This window comes from Petromyzon marinus, chromosome 51, assembly GCF_048934315.1.
Source record: "Petromyzon marinus isolate PM22_M1 ecotype Great Lakes invasive population chromosome 51, UKy_Petmar_22M1.pri1.0, whole genome shotgun sequence".
NCBI lineage: Eukaryota > Metazoa > Chordata > Hyperoartia > Petromyzontiformes > Petromyzontidae > Petromyzon > Petromyzon marinus.
Genome location: NC_133717.1, coordinates 1,953,566 through 1,970,754, shown reverse-complemented (window position 1 = coordinate 1,970,754; position 17,189 = coordinate 1,953,566). Strand labels below are relative to the sequence as shown.

The 17,189-nt window shown below is 52.3% G+C and overlaps 1 protein-coding gene and 1 long non-coding RNA gene across 2 annotated transcripts; both read right to left on the bottom strand.

Annotated features, from left to right (window-relative positions):
* Window positions 1-2,868: 2,868 nt before the first annotated feature.
* Window positions 2,869-10,443, bottom strand: LOC142931217 (uncharacterized). The gene is made up of 2 exons (XR_012947224.1): window positions 9,971-10,443; window positions 2,869-9,390 (listed from the first exon to the last, which is right to left on the bottom strand). It is a non-coding gene; the product is annotated as an uncharacterized LOC142931217 (long non-coding RNA).
* A 106-nt stretch (window positions 10,444-10,549) lies between these two features.
* LOC142931211 (uncharacterized) lies at window positions 10,550-15,128 on the bottom strand. The gene is made up of 4 exons (XM_076074883.1): window positions 14,304-15,128; window positions 11,951-12,056; window positions 10,649-11,238; window positions 10,550-10,602 (listed from the first exon to the last, which is right to left on the bottom strand). The coding sequence occupies exons 1-4, from the start codon at window positions 14,401-14,403 to the stop codon at window positions 10,550-10,552; spliced, it is 849 nt and encodes a 282-aa protein (XP_075930998.1). The 5' UTR covers window positions 14,404-15,128.
* Window positions 15,129-17,189: the final 2,061 nt, after the last annotated feature.

Genomic DNA, 17,189 nt, shown 5'->3' with positions numbered 1-17,189 from the left:
CCCCCGTCCCTCTCTCTCTATTTAAGGCCTCGACACAGAGCCGTTGTTTCTCTGTGTGCCTGTGTGTGTGTCTCTTTGTGTCTCTGTGTTGTCTGTCTGTGTGTGTGTCTCTCTCTCTGTCTTCTCTCTGTGTGTCTCTCTCTGTGTCTCTGTGTTGTCTGTCTGTGTGTCTCTCTCTCTCTCTGTCTTCTCTCTGTGTGTCTCTCTCTGTCTCTGTGTTGTCTGTCTGTCTCTCTCTCTGTGTCTCTGTGTTGTCTCTCTGTGTGTCTCTCTCTGTGTCTCTGTGTTGTCTGTCTGTCTCTCTCTGTGTCTCTGTGTGCCTGTGTGTGTGTCTCTCTCTGTGTCTCTGTGTTGTCTGTCTGTGTGTGTCTCTCTCTCTCTGTGTCTTCTCTCTGTGTGTCTCTCTCTGTGTCTCTGTGTTGTCTGTCTGTGTGACTCTCTCTCTGTCTTCTCTCTGTGTGTCTCTCTCTGTGTCTCTGTGTTGTCTGTCTGTGTGTCTGTCTCTGTGTGTCTCTCTGTGTGTTTCTCTCTGTGTCTCTGTGTTGTCTGTCTATGTGTCTCTCTCTCTGTGTCTCTGTGTTGTCTCTCTCTGCTTGTGTTTCTCTCTGTGTGTCTCTCTCTCTGTGTCTCTCTCTGTGTCTCTGTGTTGTCTCCCTCTGTGTGTCTCTCTCTGTCTCTCTCTGTGTGTCTCTCTCTGTGTCTCTGTGTTGTCTCCCTCTGTGTGTCTCTCTCTGCGTGTGTCTCTCTCTGTGTCTCTGTGTTGTCTCTCTATGTTTGTGTGTCTGTCTGTGTGTCTCTGTGTTGTCTCTCTCTGCGTTTGTCTCTCTCTGTGTCTCTGTGTTGTCTCTCTCTGCTTGTGTGTCTGTCTGCGTGTCTCCGTGTCTGTGTTTCGTCTCTCTCTCAAGTTTAGCAATCTTTGGAAGAACGTAATCAACCAGGTGGGGTCTTGACTGTTGTGTTAGCCGACTCTCTGTGTTGTATTGCTTTATATTCCTAAGTTTAATAGCTTTGTTTTCTCATTCATTCATACCTGATGCCGATTGCTTGCGTTGCAATCGAAACGTCGTGTTTTATTATTTAATATATCTCCTTTATAAACAGTTTGCCTTTAGAAGCTAACCCCCTTTTTCTGATGACGACCGCAGGTGTTGCGATCGAAACGTCGTAGTTTTGTCGTTGTTTTATTTGAACCCATCTACGTGACTTTACCGAAAGACCCAAAGAATACAAGGTGAACTGAAAGACCTTGTCAGGGTTTTGGAACTGCCCAAAAGTAAGGCAGATTGTAATCGTTGCCGATTCGGTCAATGACCCTTCTGCATAACGCATAAATATAATGTCAGTAGCGAGAGTGGACAATGAGGATTGGAAGACTGCACTTGACAGCATGGGGCCTGATGAGAATGACAACAAAACAACCTAAATCTTAATAAAATTAGCAGTTGAGCAACAGACAACCCGTTTAATAATACTAAAAATAAAAAAAGTATAACTACTAAATGGAATATTTTGAGATGACAATGAGAAGTTGTTGCTGGCACGATGCATCGGTGGCAGTGATTATTCTCGTGGCGAGCAGGAGGCACGCTTGCAAGGGAGTCGCTCGCCCTGAGAGAGACGTGGAGCGTGCAGGGAGATGTTAACTACCTCGCTCGCTGTACGGGAGGTTCGTGGGATCGATCCCGAGCCTGACGCCTGCTGCTCTTTATTGTGAGTTTGCGCATCTCTCTCTCTCTCCCACGTGGTCGCGTGGATCTTTTTTCTCTGGGTCCTCCGGTTTTCCCCACCGCATTTAAAATCAATATCACGCGTTTAGATTATTTGGCTGCTATAAATGTCCGCATTATAAGCCACTTCGTTGAGCTCTCACGTGTGGCCAGGGTCGCTTCTGAAAAATGAGCTCATAGCTCAGTGGGCCTTACCTCTTAAAATAAAATAAAAGTTCAGTTTAGTGTCTCCCCGCACCTCCGCTTAGCATGGCTGGCTATGTACGGTGCGAAAGAAGTTCAACGTCCACACACACACACTGCTTGGCTGGAGCATTGCAGCCTCTGAGCAGGGCAATGGGGTCTCAAACGCGAGCCTCTGGACAACGAAGTTGGTGGCAGTTGTTATGGTTGGGGCCCCCTTTTCCACTGGCGCATTCGACAGGGGCGGCTGTGATGTGGTGGACGTCTGTGGAAAAAAAGCTTTATAGCTCATCGGATTCCTCCAGTACAAATACGTGTTCTGATTTGCAGAGGGTTGGGTGAACTTATTGTCCGGGAGATTCACCGACTTTCAAGACTCTTTTTGTCAGAGGGGTCCCTGCGAAGTTTGCGAAGTCGAGGGGTGATGTTGCTTTGTTAAATCTCAGTTGATTCATTTGCAGGAACATTCCCAGCTTTGGGATGTTTGCTTGTTATGGGGTTTTAGCTATGTGAGAAAACCGGGGGGAGAACATACACACTCCACAAAGACAAAGCTCCCCCGTATAGCCTGAACAGACTATTGGGGGAAGTGCTGCTCGCGAGCACCTATGAAGGCCTGCACGGCACACGATGGGGTGGATGGCCAGCACCACGTCCGACCGCCTTTGTCCCCCTAGTAGCAATGTTTACACACTGCACCAGGTACTCATTTAAGGCTGAGTAGACCTAGGGGAGGCCCGGGACCGGTTCAGATAATCGTCACTGGTGTTGGCCGTGAGCGGGAATCGAACCCGGGTCGCCAGGTTCACAGCGCAGCGCGCTAACCGCTACACTACCGCTCCCCAGGCTTCTACGCCTGATAGATGCACACACACACGCGCGCGCGCGCGCATTCCGTAATGCAGACAACTTCAGGAGCGTGCAAGTGTGTTCGTGTCAGCACGCTGACGATAACAGGCCGGAGTCACAGCTTTATTTAAAAAAAAGCGAGGAACAAAATTAAGTAAATATTAAGACACTCGGGTGCGGTCATCGCATCGACATTGTGCATCTTTAACGATCGCCATACGTTCCCTTGCAAACTGAAAACACACGAGGATTGAGTGCGCTTCATCAATTTTAATTATTACGATGTGTAAGGCACACGTGGATGGCTTGCGACGGTGGCTTAAATTATCACACACACACACACCTGCAATAAATAGAGAAACAAGCCAAGCAAAATAAAGAACCCCTCACCTTTAGACACAAAGCCCAATCCCATAGTTCACCAACAAGGCACCGCAAACACACTTTTCATAAAACAGCGTCAACTGTACGGATTTTAATTGTCACTTAACTTTGTATTAAACATTGTTTCACGACAGCAAGAACCTGGACGGGCCAGGTGAACACCCAGGCCAATGCTGCTCCACCTAGGGTGCACCCTAGGATTTACCAGAGGGGTGCAGGCTGCTGCACAGGTTAAGAACCGCGGCTCTCGGCTAAGGCAACAAAGGTGCGGCCCTGCAATAGCTCAAGCACATCAACTGCTGGCGGAAAAGCGGAGGGAAGAGCCTCCAAGAGAGGAAGCTCGCGAGAGAAAGCTCTCTATCCAAAACAACTTGCGCCCATTCGTTACTCGTTCAGCACGCCGGGTGTGTTGGAGAGTGAACCCACGACATTCACCATTTCTCACCTGATGACGGACGCTTGTGTTGCGCCCGAAACGTCGTGATTTAATTTTATTTTCTACCTACGTGACTTTACCGAAAGAACCAAAGAGTATGGATTCCTGCAGTCACGAAAGCTTCAAATCTAGATTCACCATTCGAGTACCAACACACCAACACACACTCTCCAACACAGCGGTGTGTACGTGACAACCCTTACTAATTGGCTGTGTCGGGTGGTGGGGGTTTAACGACACATTCATATTTCGATTTAAAGCTGTCGTGACTGCAAGGATTCATCTTCTTTGGTTCTTTCGGTAAAGTCACCACGTAGAATGAGAAGAAAATAATAAATTGATAAAATAAAATAACACAATAACATTCTCACGACGTTTCGGCCACAACACAAGCGGCCTTCATCAGGTGAAGGGACGAGACTGTCTGGAGGACAGCGCTGGAGGATAGTCTCGTCCCTTCACCTGATGAAGGCCGCTTGTGTTGTGGCCGAAACGTCGTGAGAATTTTATTGTGTTATTTTATTTTATCAATTTATTATTTTATTCTCATTCTACGTGGTGACTTCACCGAAAGAACCAAAGAAGACACATTCATATGTACGCGATCTAACCCAAAAACCTCTATTATGGATATTGGTCGCGAAAGCCCCCTTGTGACGCAAACCCCCCTCTGACCGAGGGGGTGACGGCCAACTCTTCCAGACGTCTTGAAAGAAAGAGGCGGGATTGCCCGCAGCACTTCACCCCATCACGCGCCATCTGCCGAACCTGCTGGCTGTGACAGAGTCGGGGTGAACGACGCTGCCATGGTTGTTTTTTTTTGTAACGACGGCGATCCCGCAGGATTTACCATCAAATAAATCGCCCGGAGCGGCGGTTGAAAAGGTGGGAATCATTGCTTTCAAATCGGCGCGTTCGTGACTAACAAAAAGAAAAACCGTCCACTGGGCCACGGTTTCTGACTTTCGAAAGCAGTGAATGGAGTGGCATCGGTCCTACAGGCACCGTGCACCGTGGGAGCCAGCCCAAGTGACGCCAAGAGAATTCGGTGTTCGTCGGGGGAATTCGATCACGGGAATGTCAAGACGAGGCGACTGGACACGGATCGAGAGGGCGCAGTCTTCTATGCAGAGCAGCAGAGCAAGTGTCACACCGCCGTGAATCAATGATGCTTTGGCAAATCGACTACAAATCGCACCCAACTGATTAGGGCACCACAGCAGCGAGATGTGAACTACCTCGCCTGGTGTACAGGAGGTCGTGGGTTCGATCCAGACCCTGAGTCTGCGTGTTCTCCCCATGTGGATTTTTCTTTGGGTCGTCCGGTTTTTCCCCTCTACATTTAGCAAAATGCGTTTAGAGGTTAGTAAATATTTCCACGTGATAAGCCACTTCGTTGAGCTATCATTTGTGGACAGGTCGCTTCTGAAAACGAGCTATATAGCTCAGTGGGCCTTACCTGGTGAAATAAAGAGTTGAGTTTAGTTTAACTCGGTTGCAATTCTTCTCTAACTAAAATATTTGATAACCAAGTTACATACCTGGTTTTATTGTCCGTATAACAACCGGATTATAAGACGCTCCACAATGCAAGACGCATCTCAAAATTGCGTCAAAAAAGTTACACAAATCTGCTCTTGCAAGCACAGCAACTCACACGGTTTCCTACTGGACATCTGTGAAACCTACCGGACGCCTATGAAAATGAGCTTCATAGCTCATCGGATTTCTCCAGCACGGATAAATATTCTGATTGACAAGTTCAGAGCACAGTCCCCAAAGGGTGCAAACATCCAAAGCGAAGTATAGCTTGGTACAAGTAACGTCTACAAACGCGCGACATTGTCACACAAAACACATCTGTACTACATTGTCTTGTTTTAAAAATAATTAAATAGGGCAAAGGATTTTTTTTTTCGAATACGAAAAATCAAAAGGCACACATTCCGAAACACCGTTCACAAACACACGCACCACGAGACAATCTGCATACGCAGCATTTGCATGCAGGGCCGGATTAAGGCACGGGGCTTCAGCGGCTGCAGCCCAGGGGCCTCCGGCAGCTGGAGAGCCTCCAGAGATGAAGTGAAAAGTTATTTCACTTGAGGAATGCTGAATTTTATTTGTTGTTAGCCTTGTAAAAAATACAATTTTATTTCTCTTTCACTTTGTTTTCCTTTTGAAAATATTACTGGGGGCCTCACGGTACCTGTAGCCCAGGGGCCTACAACATCTTAATCCGGCCCTGTTTGCATGACGTTGATTTGACATTTCATTTACATGCATAGTGGTTACATATCGACACAAATATACGATCATGACTTTCCGCGCACGATATATCTCGAGCGGGGCTCTGGGCGCGACGCATCGTGGCTAGAAGGGACGATGGCCGCTGGCTAAGAGCGAGAACCGAAACGCTTCCGAGGTGACGTGCAAAGGAGCGCGTGCGGTTGTTGGGATGGCTCGGGGCGGCCTTCATCCAGCAGTGGATTGGCCATGGCTGATGATCTCAGGAGTGATATCACCGTGAAGGCGTGAAGCGAAGAAACCATTTGTCTGCAACGTCATACGGCCAGCAGCCTCACGACAAGTCAGGGAGCGGCTCTGGGAGAGGACACGACAGACCCAATTCACTAGGGCCCCTCCAATCGGGGCCCCTTTCAATAGGAGCCGCGCCAATAGGGGCCACCCCAATAGGGGCCTCTACAATCGGGTCCGCCCCAATAGGGGCCGCGCCAATCGGAACCGCCCTAATAAGAGCCCCTTCAATAGTGGCCGCGCCAATAGGGAGGGGCCTCTCCAAACTGGTGCCCTCCAATATTCCCCTCTCACCCAACACCAGAGGGCGCTCCTTCATGCTCTGTAAAGAGCGGTTAGTTAAAAAAAATGACACCATACGGTCGTTAGTGCTAAGGAGGGGCTTCCATAAATTTACTGCAAAACCAAATTTACTTTGCTCTGATGTTTGTGCAGTCATGGGTGACTGGGATGGGAACTGCCAACTCGCCGGACGGCAGAAACCCAGATTCGAACGCAGGACCTCAGCAGTGCCTACTCAGCACGTCCGACAAAGCCATTCTGGCATCCACTGACACTCGGTCACCTTCAACATAGTGCAGAATATTACAATAAACGTATGGTTGCAAGTTTAATTCCTCTTTGGTGGAATTACTCAGCCCATCATACTTTTTGTTATGGGTGTCTTCAAGATAAACTGGTCCCTGTCGTACGAATGTGGAATTTCGACGGCTTGGGTCAGTGCTGCCAACAATTCCATCCACCCATTAGACCCGCGAGCAACTTTGTCATTCTGTTAGTCTGGTATTTGCGATTCGTATGAAAAAAACATGCATTTAAAAAAAACAATCATTCCAGTGAACATCGATTCGTTGCTTTACATCTCTCTGTGTATCCTCCATGACTCCCTCCTTGCTCAGTGATGGCAGCAACACGTTCTCGGGGTGTGCTGGCCAGGGGGCTTCGGGAGAGAGATCGTGTTCACTTGCTGCTGCTCCACCCTCCGTTAAAGGAGCGCAGACCACAGTGGTTCACGACATGGTCCATAGTTCGGGTTGCATAGGACGCCACGGTGGAGAGATGTTAACTACCTCGCCTGGTATACAGGAGGTCGTGGGTTCGATACCGACCCTGAGGCCCGCTATATATTTGCGGTCTGCGTCTCTCTCCAAGTGGTCACGTGGATTTTTCCCCGGGTCCCTCCATTTAGAAACACGCATTTATAATATTTGGCTGCTATAAATTTCCACACAAGAAGCCACTTTCGTTGAGCTATCATTCGTGGCCAGATCGCTACCGAAAAAGAGCTATACAGCTCAATAGGCCTTACCTAGTAAAATAAAAAAAAATAGTTTATAGTTTTCATAGCATGGCCACAATCGCACTGTGGCTTGTGGTTACTGCATCTATATGCATACGTATATCTATGGGTCTCTATGTATCTCTATGGTTCGCCATGTATCTCTACGAGTATCAGGATTTACAATATGGTGCATATATTTGGCTGCATGTCTTAAATGTATCTCTATGTCTATGGGTCTCTATGCATAGCTTGAGGTTGCCATGTATCTCTATGGGTCTCTAATGGTTTACAGTATGGTGCATAGTTTGGGTTGCATGTCTTTAATGCATCTCGATGTACTCTATGGGTCTCTATGTATCTCTATGGGTCTCTATGTATCTCTATGGATCTCTATGTATCGCTATGGGTGGACTATATGGTGCAAATTTTCGGTTGCATGGCCACAATCACACTACTGTGGCTTGTCTTTAATATATCTCTATGTCTTTGGGTCTCTATGTATATCTATGGGTCTCTGTGTACCTCTATGCGTCTCCATGGGTTTACGGCACGGCCCATAGTTCTGGCTGCATGGCCCAAATCGCACGCCTGTGGCTCGCGTCTTTAATATCTCAACTCAATCTCAGGCACGAGGCAGCCGTTGTGTTGGCGGCAAACAGGGCTCTGGGTATGTTGCTGGAAGCCGAGCACAACAATGTAGAACAAAACAACAACCAGCCGGCTCGCAATTAGGGCAACGAAGCCGTGTTGTCGACGCCGCACGAAATAAAACGGCAGCACGTTTTGGTTTCCAACGGAAATTAAGCGCGGATTAAAATCAAATGCAATCACGATTTACAACACATTGCTCAAGCGATAACACGTAAATATACGTGGAACACGAGTGAAAATGTCGAAAGGTGCAAATCGTCAGTGGGATGACAATGAGTTTTGGTTCGGTGTCATGAGTAAGTTTGAGCACCGACAGAGAGAACCACGCGCACACGCACACGTGCACGCCGAGCGTGGACGTCACACGAGCGAGCAAAGCTTCGTCCGAAGCTTCTACAAAGAGGGTTACGAAACCCCGGCGTGGATCGCGAGATGCAGCACGTGCCCGGGCAAGCCTCGTGCCGACCCGCTGCGGGTCGTGGCCTTTGTTTGACCATACTTCACCGCGCTGGTCAGCTCGCGTTGGTGGAGGCAGGCCAGCTTAGTGCAGCACGGCGGTGGATTTTGCTGACGTTGCCTTGCTGGCCGCCTAGCACCTGTGTCGTGATTGGCTTTCGCAATAATCCCAACTCTAACCAGGCTCCGGCCTGCTTAGTCTGAAATGTGACTGGGCACATTTGGGGTATCTGTGAGATTGAGAACTCTTGCCAAATGAGATATTTGTTAGAGATAGGAGAGTGAGCCTGGATCATCATAACGTGGCTTTGAGGTTCGTAATTATTTGCAAGCCGCGTGCATTTTAAATGGTCAAGCCGTGGGCCTTGACCATTTAATGTGGAGGCGATGGCTAGCTTTGGAATCTCAAGGACCTTTGTGGGACTTGTGCCTTAACGTACTCACGGCTATCATTTTCACCGGGTATTTCAACAACTGTCCAATTAATCGATTAAAAAAATAAAAAAAACGATAACGGTATACCACGTTACCCTTGATTCACTACGCAATCTCGACATTATGTCTAGGCCTGGTGTATTTCTAAAAAGCCCAGCGGGTATTTTCCAAACGAGGCCGTACGTCTACAGAGGCACTGGAGGTGCGGACGAACGAATGGCTTCGCGAAGCCACACACACCGGCCTAGCGTTCTGCCTTGTGGCTTGCATTCCACGATCCTCCGTAGGCCTCATGGCTTTTGACTGCGCCGTATTGAGCACGGAAGACTCCTCATGTCGTCGTGACCTATGGCTAATATCGGGTGGCTATTCGCAAGAAGGAAACTCGTCACCTAAGGGTGTCGTGTCTCTTGGCAGCAGGAGGCAGGGTAAAGCTTCACAACAGCTGCCTGCAACAACAAACAGTGAGACAATGTTAACTCGGGTGCTAAGTAATGCGCCTCCCCACGCAAAGACCACACATGGCAAACGTTTATGAGATTGCTCCCTGCCATGGGAATGTGGAATGTCCACCTGCCCAACGTTTACGAGACTGCTCCCTGCCATGTGAACGTGGAATTTCCACCACTGGCTCAAGGTCACCAATGGACATGAGCGTTGTCCAGGGAGATCATTTTGACGTCGGCTATAACTGTCCCAATGAGCTTCAGAGAGGTCCACCTGGAGGATCGAAGGCCTACTCCTCCCCGCCTGGTGGGTGCCTAGACGACTCGGAGGAAACGTGAGCACCCACACTTCTCCCACCCGCCACGTGACACCCATCTCTCGAGTGAGGGTTCAACCCGTTGTACAGTGGACACGGAGGTGGTGGGGAGACGTCTGGGACGCGTGCACACGGCGTTTGAACTGCCGCTCCGGGACGTGGAATAGAAAGCGGCGGGCGTCTGGCCCGCGAGTCCAGCGTCACCGACTCGGCAAATGTTCGCACGCGCGCACGCGGTTGTGGGGTCGGAGGGGACGCTCGCTCACCGTGAACCCTCACTCAGTAGGATTCCCTGACCGCGCCGGGGAACGCGGGAGACACGAAGTCAGAGAGGCACGCTTGGATGACCTCCGTCTCCTTTTTGATGACCACACTGCAGTAGACTGGCGTTTGGTAAGTGTAGGGCTGCTGATGCTGCTGCTGCTGATGATGATCCTGCTGCTGAAGATGATTCTGATGCTGCTGCTGCTGATGGTGTTGATAATGACTCTGCTGATAATTCTGATGGTGATAACTCTGCTGCTGGTAATAATTCTGCTGATTCTGCTGCTGCTGCTGCTGATGGTGATGAACATGCTGCTGCTGCTGCTGCTGCTGATGACGGTGAAGACAACGATGGTGGCACTGCCTGCCCAGCGAGCCGTGGAGGGGGGCGCGCGGGTCCTGCGCGGGGAACGCCTGCGGGTACCCCAGCTCCGCCACCGTGGCCGCGGGATCGTCCACGAACGTCGCCCGCCCCCCGGCCACGGCCGCCCCCTCGTCTCCCGCCCACCCTCGCAGGAGCACGGCCCGGTAGAGGGAGGTGGGCTCCCCGGCCACGCCCGCGAACGTCTCGCCCTCCCGCTTCACGCCCGGGCCCGCGTGGCCCGGCCCGCGGCCCGCTCCGCCGGAGGCCTGCCTGCGGTAGGCGGCCCGCTCCTCCGCGCCCTCCTCCGCCTCGGCGCGGCCCCGCGCCTCCGCGTAGGCGCGGCCGCGCGGCGCCGGCGCGGCCGCCCGGCCCGCGAGGGAGAGGGCCCCGCGGAGCGCCGCCGCCGCCGCCTCGACGCCTCCGCTGCCGCGCAGGCCAACGGCGGAGAAGGAGGCCGTGCCGCCCGGCTGGCGGCCGCCGCCAGCCGGGCGGCAGGGCGCGCCGGCGGCTCTGTCCACGGCCGTCCCGCCCGCGGTGCCTTCGCCCGGGGGCCACTTGAGGCCGCCGGAGGCCGCCGCCCCCCTCTCGTCCCACGGCGGCGGCTCGGCCCAGGCGCCGCCCCCGCCGCCGCCGCTTCCCAGAAGGCCGTGCCGCTTCGCCTCCTCCTCGCTAGGCTTGAGGGCGGCCGAGCCGTAAGCGACGGCCGGGGATTTGAAGATCGTCTGGGAGTCCGAGCCGAGCGTCGCCGCCGCCGCCGCCGCCCTCTTGGCTCTGTGGAACTTGCGGCTGCCCCAGCGGCTGCCCCTGTCTGCCAGGGCCACGCGGTTCGGCGCTGGCACCGGGTACGGGAAAGGGTCTTGGCAGACGTAGCCATGCAGCTTGCCGGGCGGCTGAGCATCGGCGTACCTACAGCGGAAGAGATAAATTAACTTTGGTTGTAATAACCAGGTTTGATCCTGGCTTCCGATCGAGGTTTTTGCTGCCCGTGATTAGACGAGAGATGTCAAGCGTTGGGGCACCACGGTGGCGAGATGTTAACTACCTCGCCTGGTATACAGGAGATCATGGGTTCGATCCCAACCCTGACGCTTGCTGCTGCTGCTGTATATTTGGAGTTTGCGTGGTCTAACCGTGGTCACGTGGGTCTTTCTCCGGCGTCTTTTTCCCTCCACATTTAAATGATAGCTCAACTTTCTTGATCGATCATTTGTGGCCAGGTTGCTGCTGACAAAGAGCTATTATAGCTCAGTGAGCCTTACCTGGTGCAATGAAAATGGTTTAGTTTCATTTCTTATTGAAGTTGGGCTGTTTAATGTGTGCTCTCTAAGCTACTGAGAGTATGCGTGTGCATGGACGGGTAGTGTAGCGGTTAGCGCGCAACCCAATTTTCGGTTCCCACTAATGTCGTCCCCTAGGTCGACTCAGCCTCAAGTGGGTACCTGGTGCAATGTGTAAACACCGCCGCTCGGGAGACAAAGGCAGCCGGGCGTGGCGATGGCCGGCGGCCACCTCATGTGCCACAGTGCCGGCCTTCATCGAGTGCTACTCGTTAGCAGCACTTGCCCCGACAGTCTGTCGAGGCTATACATGGGATCTTTGTCTTTGTGTGCGAGCTCACGGAGCTGGGTGGTTGCAGGGCAGCCGCTGTGACTTGGAGTGGCCCCACAGCCAGGCCTTGTCCCTGGGCAGGAGTCGGAGGCTGCCGCTGGACCGGTGCCCATTGCCTGGGTCGCACAACGCACGCACGACGTACACATTACACATAACGCACGTATGATGCACACACAACGCAAACACGACACACACACGACACACACACACGACACACACACAACACACACACGACACACACACACAACACACACAACACACACACGACGCACACACACACACGACACACACACAACACACACACGACGCACACACAACACACACACGACGCACACACAACACACACACGACGCACACACACACAAGACGCACACACACAACACACACACGACGCACACACACACACACGACACACACACACACACGACACACACACACAACACACACACGACGCACACACACACACACGACACACACACACGACGCACACACACACACACGACGCACACACAACACACACACGACGCACACACACACACACGACACACACACACAACACACACACGACACACGCACACGCACACACACACGACGCACACACACACGACACACACACACAACACACACACGACGCACACACACGCACACGCGCACACACACGACGCACACACACACACACGACACACACAACACACACACAAACAACACACACACGACACACACACACACACACGATGCACACACACACACACAACACACGACACACACAACACACACAAGACGCACACACACAACACACACACACAACACACACACACGACACACACACACGACACACACACGACACACACACACACACGACACACACGACACACACACACAACACACACACGGCACACACACACAACACACACACACGATGCACACACACACGACACACACACACGACACACACACACAACACACACACACACAACACACACACGACACACACACACGACACACACACACGACACACACACAACACACACACACAACACACACACAACACACACACACACGACACACACACACAACACACACACACGACACACACACAACACACACACACACACGACACACACACACGACGCACACACAACACACACACAACACACACACACAACACACACACAACACACACACACGACACACACACGACACACACACACACAACACACACACAACACACACACACAACACACACACACAACACACACACACACGACACACACACACACACGACACACGACACACACACACGATGCACACACACACACGACACACACACGACACACACACACGACACACACGACACACACACACGCGCTCCATCTCCGCGTTGGAGCTCGCCTCCCCAGGACAGCGTCCCTCTTGACAGCACAACGTGACCACACTACGAACCCGGCGCCCCGAGTTCGATTCCCGCTCGCGGCCAACACCGGTGACGATTGTCTGAACCGGTCCTGGGCCTCCACGAGGTCGACTCAGCCAGAAAATAATTACCTGGTGCGGTGTGTAAACATCGCCATTGGTGATACAAAGGCGGCTGGGCGTGGTGTTGGCCAACAACGCCCTCGTGTGCCCTGCCAGCCTTCATAGACGCTACTCACTAACAGCACTTGTCCCAACAGTCTATACAGGGAATCTTTGTATTTTGCCTATGGGGCCGTCCATAAATGACGTCACGCGATTTTGAACGATTTTTGACCCTCCCCCTTCGTCACACGGCGTCACAAAAAGTCAGACCCCCCCCCCTCATATATGACGTCACAAAGCTCTGCCCCCCCCCCCCCGCCAACAAATAAAACATGCTTCAAATGGCTTTAAACTATTGTCATTGTAGTGCGTATTCAATGTGGCGCCGCACTCTGATGTTGTAGGAGAACACATTTATTAAAAAGTATATTTAATTAAATAGAACGTGTTGTCTATATTTATTTAAAGTTGCGCATTTTGATGTGACGTCACATTTCTCACCCCCCCCCCCCCGTCACACATCGTCACAAATGTCTGACCCCCCCCCCTAGGTGCGTGACGTCATTTATGGACGGCCCCATGTGCCATTGTGTAGATGTGTATCCGTGAGTGTATACGCGGGTGTGTGTGTGTGCGTATGTGTGTGTGTGTGCGTGTGTGTGTGCGACCGTGTGTGTGTGTGCGAGGGTGTGTGTGTGTGTGCGAGCGTCTGTGTGTGCATGTGTGTGCGAGCGGGTGTGTGTGCGAGCGGGTGTGTGTGTGTGTGCGAGGGGGTGTGTGTGTGTGTGTGTTTGCGAGGGGGTGTGTGTGTGTGTAAGGATGTGTGTGTGTGTGTGTCACACCTGGCTGATACGACTTCCTTCCTTGTCCCATCGAGCCGTGATCTTTGTAATCGAGGAACTGTGCCCTGATTAAAAACAGACGACGCAGCACAAACAGCATCTCAGTCCTCTATAGACAAGGGGTCCCCAACCCCCAGGGCCGTGGCTCTGAGGAACCGGGGGGCGAGAGCGGTGAGTCCGCACGTGACCCGCCCACATTATTTCATTATTTATCACTCCCGTCAGCGCCTCTTTCCCGCACTGCGCACTCAGTCTCAGTCACAGTGTTGGCAAGCCCACAAGCTCTAACCCCTAGTAGCCACAATGAGTAAGCCCACAAGCTCTAACCACTAGTAGCCACAATGAGTAAGCCCACAAGCTAACCCCTAGTAGCCACAATGAGTAAGCCCACAAGCTCTAACCCCTAGTAGTAGCCACAATGAGTAAGCCCACGAGCTCTAACCCTAGTAGCTACAATGAGTAAGCCCACAAGCTTAACCCCTAGTAGCCACAATGAGTAAGCCCACAAGCTCTAACCCCTAGTCGCCACAATGAGTAAGCCCACAAGCTCTAACCCTAGTAGCCACAATGAGTAAGCCCACAAGCTAACCCCTAGTAGCCACAGTGAGTAAGCCCACAAGCTCTAACCCCTAGTAGCCACAATGAGTAAGCCCACAAGCTCTAACCCCTAGTAGCCACAATGAGTAAGCCCACAAGCTCTAACCCCTAGTAACCACAATGAGTAAGCTCACAAGCTCTAACCCCTAGCAACCACAATGAGTAAGCCCACAAGCTCTAACCCCTAGTAGCCACAATGAGTAAGCCCACAAGCTCTAACCCCTAGTAGCCACAATGAGTAAGCCCACAAGCTCTAACCCCAAGTAGCCACAATGAGTAAGTCCACAAGCTCTAACCCCTAGTAGCCACAATGAGTAAGCCCACAAGCTCTAACCCCTAGTAGCCACAATGAGTAAGCCAACAGGCTCTAACCCCTAGTAGCCACAATGAGTAACAAACAAACGTCGCTGTAGATCTTCTTTGAAAAGGGGGAAAGACCCAATGATGAATCCCCCCCCATCCCCGTTCCGTGAAAAAATTGCCTTCCACCCTGTTGCCAAAAAGGTTGGGGACCGCTGGTCTACAGCAACGCCGTGCAGCATGCGACCATGACTTGAAAGTCCCCCACCCACCATGAACAAAGCTACAGCCTAAGTCCAGACATACAAGAGATGTTTCGTTTTGCTTCAGTTTTGCGTCTTCCATGAAGGCTGAGTTAATCTACGGGAGTTCCAGAACAGGTTCCCAATAAAACTGCTCATCGATGTTATCTATGGCCAGGGATTGAATTGAGGTCGCCAGGTTCAAATGGCAGCGCACATAGAGATACATACAGACACATAAAGACAAAGATCCCCCGTATAGTCTTAACAGGCAGTTGGAGCAAGTGCTGTCAGCGAGCACCTATGAAGGCCAGAACGGTACACGAGGGGGTGGGTGGCCAGCACCACGCCCGCCCGCCTTTGTCTCTCTAGTGGCAATGTTTACACACCGCTACACCAGGTACTCATTTGAGGCTGAGTCGACCTAGGGGAGGCCCATGACCGGTTCAGAAAATCGTCACTGGTATTGACCGTTAGCGGGAATTGAACTCGGGTCGCCAGGTTTGTAGCGCAGGGTGCTAACCGCTACACTTATACGCACACACACCCCTACACACCTACACACACCCCCACACACCCCCACACCCCTATACACACACACGCCTACACACCTACACACACCCCCACACACCCTACACACACACACGCCTACACACCTACACACACACCCCCACACACCCCCACACCCCTACACACACACATCTACACACCTACACATACACGCCTACACACCTACACACACACCCCCACACACCCGCACACCCCTACTCACACACACGCCTACACACCTACACACACACGCCTACACACCTACACACACCCCCACACACCTACACACACACACGCCTACACACCTACACACACACCCCCACACACCTACACACACCTACATAATAACAACCGCCATTCGCCACCAAGTGGCGGTGACGTCACCACGACGCTTGTGCCAGGCCATGTGCACCTTGAGGCCACGGGAACTGTCGAACGCCCGTTGGCAGGAGGTCACGGGGCAGACCCAGGTGCCACGGGTCGACTGACTAAGATGACTGAGATGACTGGCTGATGCACCACCTGTGCCCCCTACTTTGCTAACCTGCTGTGCTTTAGCCACACGGCGCTCCGCTCGTTGTTGTGAGCGTCGCTCCTCCGACCTCCGTTGTTGTTGGAGGGCGACTGCCTCCAACTGCCCAGTAGCGTCCTTCACGAGCCTCCTCCACAGAGGCTGATCTTGACACCGCTGGTACCAGTCATCGGCAAGTCCACTCAGCTCCACGTCCTCCTGTACCACGTCACTCCATCTCTTCTCTAGCCCGTGCCGCGCCCGCTAAGCCCCCTCGATCCGGCCAAACAAAAGCTGTTTCGGCATGCGGTGGCTGGGCATGCGGGCTACATGACCCAGCCATCGCAGCCTTGCCTGCCGGAGGAGCTCACCGATGGGACCGTGCCCAGATCTTTCAAGGATTTGTGAGCTCCTCACACAATCCAGCCTGGTTAAACCCAGGATGGATCGTAGGCAGGCCAGCCTAAATGTTTCTAACCGGCAAAGATGTTCCACACACATACGCCTACACACACACACACGTACACACACACACACACGTAAACACACAACAACAACCGCCATTCGCCATTAAGTGGCGGTGACGTCACCACGACGCTTGTGCCAGGCTATGTGCACCCTGAGGCCATGTGAAGTGTCGAACGCCCGCTGGCAGGAGGTCACGGGGCAGACCCAGGTGCCACGGGT

Excerpts from the sequence above, each read along its gene's own strand:
- LOC142931211 (XM_076074883.1), bottom strand. The coding sequence starts at position 14,403 with ATGCTGTTTGTGCTGCGTCGTCTGTTTTTAATCAGGGCACAGTTCCTC. Across the intron at positions 11,239-11,950 it reads CCCTGCAACCACCCAGCTCC|GTACGCCGATGCTCAGCCGC; the intron begins GTGAGCTCGCAC and ends CTTCCGCTGTAG. Across the intron at positions 10,603-10,648 it reads CTACGCGGAGGCGCGGGGCC|GCAGGCCTCCGGCGGAGCGG; the intron begins GCGCCGAGGCGG and ends CGCCTACCGCAG.